Genomic DNA, 6,035 nt, shown 5'->3' with positions numbered 1-6,035 from the left:
TGTGTGTGTGTCTGCAGGTTTCCCTGGCCCTCGTGGCCCACCAGGTCGTCCCGGTCTTCCAGGTCTTCCAGGTGATCTTGGAGGTCAGGGACCAGCGGGTCAACCTGGCTTCCCCGGACCTCCAGGTACTGAGATAACGTCTAGTGTTTCTCCCATCATTGGATAGACAGGGTACAGGAACATATTTTTTTAGCATTGGTTTCAATGTGGTTTCAATGAAGAGTTATAGCGTCACTTGGCTTGAATGCTGTTTCAAAGGTCTTTCACCCTTCCCAAGAAGAAAGCATGTTGGGGAAATTCATATGTTATTTTCTACTAATAAATAAGACAAATAAATAAATTCAGAGGGAATCACTGAGAGGGAAATACCTTTGAGTGCTGAAGACACTCAATGACGAAATTCTTATGTTGTCATCCTGTTAGGGCCTTCTGGACCACCAGGTCTGCATGGACTGAATGGGCTTAGAGGTGCAAAAGGGATGAGGGGAGCAAACGGTAAGAGGAATAACAAGTCCAATAATCGTTTTTACATGCGTCTTTTATGTTGTGTCCTATTAAATCATACTCAAAAGTGTCATGTGTAGGGGAACTAATTAGCAGCATCGTTTACTTACTACACATCAGCAACAGAGTATTTGCTATAATATCATATGTCATTGGGTGATACTTATGTGCACTGTTTTTTCACTTGAAGGTGTAGATCTCCTTGGCCCCCCAGGGCCACATGGTTTTCCTGGGGTCAAAGGTCTCAGGGGCCCCCCAGGACCCCCAGGAGCCATTTATCCTGGGCCTAAAGGTCCCAGGGGCCCACCTGGCTACCCAGGTACTGTATGAACCTAGTATTATCAATATAACAAATGCAATACACCCATCTACAAGGGTGAGGGTCTATACACATTCAATGCAGTCAATTCATAAATCTGGACATCAAAAGTCAAAATCTGGTAATCTTTTGCCATCATCTCTAGTATAAAGAAATCACTGAAGATTAATATGCAAATCAGTTTTGATTTATATTTTGAATGTGGCTGATTTAAAGTGAATTTTCTACTCACCCAACCCCCTGTGTATGTACAATAAAGACTATTGCTCAGTGATAACTTACCATGGAATGTCACTTGTGTTGCTGCTTTATGTTATCTCTCTTTTTTTTGTTTTGTCTACTCATTTTTTTGTGTGGTTATAATGTTCAACTTGTCTGTGTATGCTGAGTGATTAAGCATTAAAGTTGTTTTTTATTTCTTCCCTCAGGTCCCCAAGGCTACCCTGGTGAGCCCGGTTCTACAGGGACAGACTGCTGCAAGCTAGAGCAAGCACCCTACGGAGATTCAGGATATCAAGGACCTCCAGGACCCCCAGGTGTGTGTGTGTGTGTGTGTGTGTGTGTGTGTGTGTATCTGTCTGTCTGTGTTGGTCTGTTTGTCTTTGTCCATGTCCTTGTACATGTCTGTGTCTTTGCATTGGCATGTTTGGGTATGACCAGGATGTGATTTTTGTTTATTTGTGTGTATGTGTGCCTGTTTGTCTATCTGTCTTCATCTGGGACTTTGTGTTGTGCTTTTAGGTCCTCCTGGTGAACCAGGCCTTCCAGGCGGTAGTATCATTACATCCAAAGGGGACCCAGGACCAATGGGCCTCCCTGGGTTACCCGGCTGGAAGGGAGCTAGGGGCCTCCCAGGACTCCCTGGATCTCAGAACAACCCAGGCCTTACAGGACCTAAAGGTACAGTACATTCTGCAATTTTAGCATCAATGCATATTACAGCAATGCACTGGTCCTTTGCTATCAGATCAAGGTGGTGCAGCATTTTGGATTTGCGTCTGGGGTGTGATTCCAAGATGGGATTCAATTTACTTTTCGCAAAAATTTCATTAAAACTACAATGATCCCGGGTCTGTTTCAGAAGCATTTGAATGCACTCTAAAAGTTGCTATATTTTGACAGGTGAGAGAGGCCTCTTCGGTCCCAGGGGTGTTCCAGGACACAAAGGTGAACTCGGTATCCCCGGCCCCAGGGGTCGCCAAGGAGTAAAAGGCCCACCTGGAGACAAGGGTGAGTGCCACTGTGGCCAAGTACAGTGCCAACAGTTTTTAAGATTATCTGAATGACAGAATATATTTTACCAGGGAGGAGAGAGATTGTTGTGAGTCGAAAAGGGAAACAGAATCGATGAGTTGTGTCTTTCTCCAGGTGCCAAAGGTCTCCCTGGTGATTCCATTGTTGAACCCTTACCGCCGACCGCCCTTGGACTCCCAGGTCCACGTGGTCACCCAGGAGCTGAAGGTTTCCGCGGTGATGTGGGTCCTCCTGGGATTCCAGGCCCTAGAGGCAAGAGAGAATAATTTATAATGTGTGTGTTTGTGTATGTGTGTACACTTTCTGGAGGGACTCATTACTGTGTCTAAATACAACTGTGTGGTGTACTTTTTTAATGCTCAATTGTATATTCTATGTATGTTCCAGGCGAGAAGGGTCCTGTGGGGTCTCGGGGCACCCCAGGGATGCCAGGTCCTCCTGGTCATAATGGTCCTGTTGGAGACCCAGGAGATGTTGGTCAACGAGGATTTATTGGACCTCAAGGTGAGTCATCACAGGGAGTCTCTCTCAACTCCATCACCCCTTTTCTTCCTTTTCCCGTGTCATTCCCTTGCAACTCGCTCCACCCCTCCTCCCTCCAGGTTCTCCAGGTCAATCAGGTGAGCCAGGTGAGCCAGGCGGACGAGAGACCTCGGGCTCGGGCTTCCTGCTGGTTGTCCACAGCCAGTCAGTGGAGGTGCCACAGTGTCCTGTGGGCGGCAATCAGCTTTGGGTGGGCTACAGTCTGGTCTACCTGGAGGGGCAGGAGAAGGCTCACACACAAGACTTAGGTAAATAAAGAGTTGTAAAGAAAATATACATAAAGGTGTTTTTGTAAATCACATACATTTACCCATCTGTGTCTATTTCTTCTTTTCCTTTTCTCCTCCTTCTCTTTTCCCTGCTCTCTCCTCCTCCCCTCCCTAGGCCAGGCTGGCTCCTGCCTGCCTGTTTTCTCCGCCATGCCTTTCTCCTACTGCAACACAGGCGCCTGTCACTACTCCAGTCGCAACGACAAGTCCTACTGGCTCTCCACCACTGCCCCAGTACCCATGATGCCCTTATCGGGTCGGGAGATTAGCTCCCATATCAGCCGCTGTGTGGTGTGTGAGATGTCGTCGCCTGCAGTGGCCGTTCACAGCCAGGACCACACAGCTCCTACCTGTCCGCCTGGCTGGAGGAGCCTCTGGACGGGCTACTCTTTCCTCCTGGTGAGTATGATGAAGGAGTGGTTTTTGGAAGGTTGTAAGAGGCAAGCAATGTTACATACAGCTGTATGGGGAACAGAAAAATTGGATAGAAGACCTTGTTTCCATATGAATGTTTTCAACTGTCCCGTACTGCTGCTCTCCTCTCCCCAGCACACAGGGGCAGGTGACGAGGGCGGTGGCCAGTCTCTGACCTCCTCTGGTAGCTGCCTCAAGGATTTCCGAGCCCATCCCTTCATAGAGTGCCAGGGTGCGCGGGGCACCTGTCACTACTTTGCCAACCTCTACAGCTTTTGGTTGACTGCTGTTAATCCAAGAGACCAGTTCGTCGTCCCGGAGCCTGGCACCATCAAAGCAGCTGAGAAACAGCGGCAGAAAGCCAGTCAGTGTCATGTCTGCACCAGAGAACGATAAAGGTTGTCACATCCCCTTTAATTGTAACTAAATTACCTGTGGCATTATTTTTTTACCCTTCTGACCCTATTCCATCATTCAAAAATTAATCCTGATTGCCACACATTATATTTAGATTAGATTTAGTGTACTATTGCTTGTAATTGTGGCTTTGCCCTTCTACAATTTAAACACATTCCACACACATTATCCATTTGTTTGGTGCCATGTTGTAAATACTTCTCTTTTTGCTGTTTTTCAATCATATGGTGCTATTTACGATGACAAATATGTTTGAATATTGAACATTTTGTACTGTACATTATGATTTTGTATTGATTTGATTTGTATTTTTAAGACCACGAGGCAAAAATCCTGACCAGATTATCTAGTAAGAGAAATAACTGTCATTTAAAAGCTCTATTCTTCTTCATCTGTATAAATTTTGCTTCTCAAATGTTTAAAAGTTCAAATTCTGAGTCATTCTGTAATATCTATTAGCGCCAAGTGAAAAACATCCTCCTACATGCAAAAATGCCAGGGTAAGAGAAAATGAATAATTTCAGTAGAATGCAGTTTTTCCATAGCGGGTTTCAAGTTCATATTTATTTATTTCTCTCAACAGAACCCAAGTGACAATCAGAATACAGTACTTCTTTTTTTCCTCAAACATGTTTTTTCCTTTTCTTTTTTTATTACGCAAAAACAAGAGAACACTCAGTGCAATAAGACAGAGGACTCTGACAGTGCGGTGCTCTCTCTACCTTTTCACAGTGCACGTTTATACACACAAAAAGATTGTACATCATCATCATTATTACATTTCCAACCTCCACCCACCAACAACATGGATAGGGCAGACAAAGTGAATGTCTTAAAACAATCATTTTTAAAGAATCGACTTGCATACAGTGTAGCTTGGCACACACACAAACACACACACAGCTCTCTCCCTCACACACACATACAGGTAAAACAGAGGGAACTCTGTAGTGTTGATTCTCACCAGAAAGGGGGTACTGCACTTGCACTCTGAGGGCTAGCTCATTTATCAAAACCCATACTATTTTGGCAATGCAGACATTGCATTTCATGTGCAAAAGAGAACCAATTTAGATGACGTAAGTAGGAGGTTGAGGTAGAGGGAGAGAGCAGGGGGAGAGGGACATGTATGTAACCAGCCTTATTAAATGTGATGGAAGATGATGGGTAGTGCAGTTTTTTTAATTTACAAAGCCTCAAAGATCTGCAGGCCCTTGTGCAACCCCTGTCCTTTTGACTGGGTAGAGCTGTTGCCATGCTATAGGTCCTTATATGATTTGATCTCTAAAATGGTTGCCAATCAGCAGCCAATTGGTTTGGGGATAATATTGTCACAGACAGCCAATCATAGATGACTGCATGTCACAGACAGCCAGTCTCCTGAGGCTTTACCTCCCAGCCAATAAATTAAAACTTACATGGCACAGCTCGCTACTCATACATTTTAAAAATATATATATAAGCATAATCTTGAAAGTTATTTCTTAAGCAAGTGCATATGGCTACTATAATCTGCAGTAAAATTAAGAAATGTTCTAAAAGCTCAGGTGTTGATTGTACTGGCTGGTTGTTGGCATCAAGTATCGCACCTTATTTACACTGTGTCAGGGTGCTCGCAGTGTGCATGGCAAAGTAAGGGTACTGGTATCCGCCAGCTATTGCCACCAACCCCATTTCGAATAACCAACCTTCCAAAGTGCAACCACACCCATATCTCACTTTAACAGGCTTTGGCTGGTTTTGGGAACTATACTGTTTATAATGTTTGTTCTAATTTACTACCTCCCCAACCCACCCTCATATTCTATCTTAGAGTACAGCAAAAACATGTCACACGTTCTCAGTCCTCTACAATATGCCAGCCAACAGGTTTTCCTATAAAAAGATTCAACGGCTTCAAAAGGCTCGGACATAGTGACTACACAGCTTGTTACTGTAACATACAAACTGAAGCACACAAAGTTTCTTGTTTCTGTTCTAGGACTGACTGTTGTACATTCTAGAACATACTGGACCAGCCATGGAGGGCCTTGGAAATCTAAAGCACGTTGACGCAACTCCTCAACTTACAATACAACAGTGAAAATGTAGAGTATATACTGACAAAATTGAATAGTCCATTCATTTTAGTGCTTTTCAGCACAAAAAAAATCATTGAGTTACGCATAAGAAAATTATGCTACTACAGTACAAGTATCGATAGATTATGCTTTCAAATGTAAAATAACCAAAACAAAATTAACATACAAACAAACATTGGATTGCATCTACATCTACTATACATAATTTTAGCTGCTTTTTAATCCCCATTTGAT

General features: G+C 43.9%; 1 protein-coding gene across 1 annotated transcript; it reads left to right on the top strand.

Annotated features, from left to right (window-relative positions):
* Nucleotides 1-2,170: 2,170 nt before the first annotated feature.
* LOC139918210 (collagen alpha-2(IV) chain-like) lies at nucleotides 2,171-3,699 on the top strand. Its single transcript, XM_071907511.2, has 5 exons — nucleotides 2,171-2,329; nucleotides 2,473-2,581; nucleotides 2,680-2,868; nucleotides 3,005-3,288; nucleotides 3,439-3,699. Exons 1-5 carry the CDS (start codon nucleotides 2,171-2,173, stop codon nucleotides 3,697-3,699), a joined length of 1,002 nt encoding a protein of 333 aa, XP_071763612.2.
* The last annotated feature ends 2,336 nt before the right edge of the window (nucleotides 3,700-6,035 follow it).

This window comes from Centroberyx gerrardi, chromosome 13, assembly GCF_048128805.1.
Source record: "Centroberyx gerrardi isolate f3 chromosome 13, fCenGer3.hap1.cur.20231027, whole genome shotgun sequence".
In the NCBI taxonomy this organism is placed as follows: Eukaryota; Metazoa; Chordata; class Actinopteri; order Beryciformes; family Berycidae; genus Centroberyx; species Centroberyx gerrardi.
This window is presented reverse-complemented; position numbering and strand designations above follow the sequence as displayed.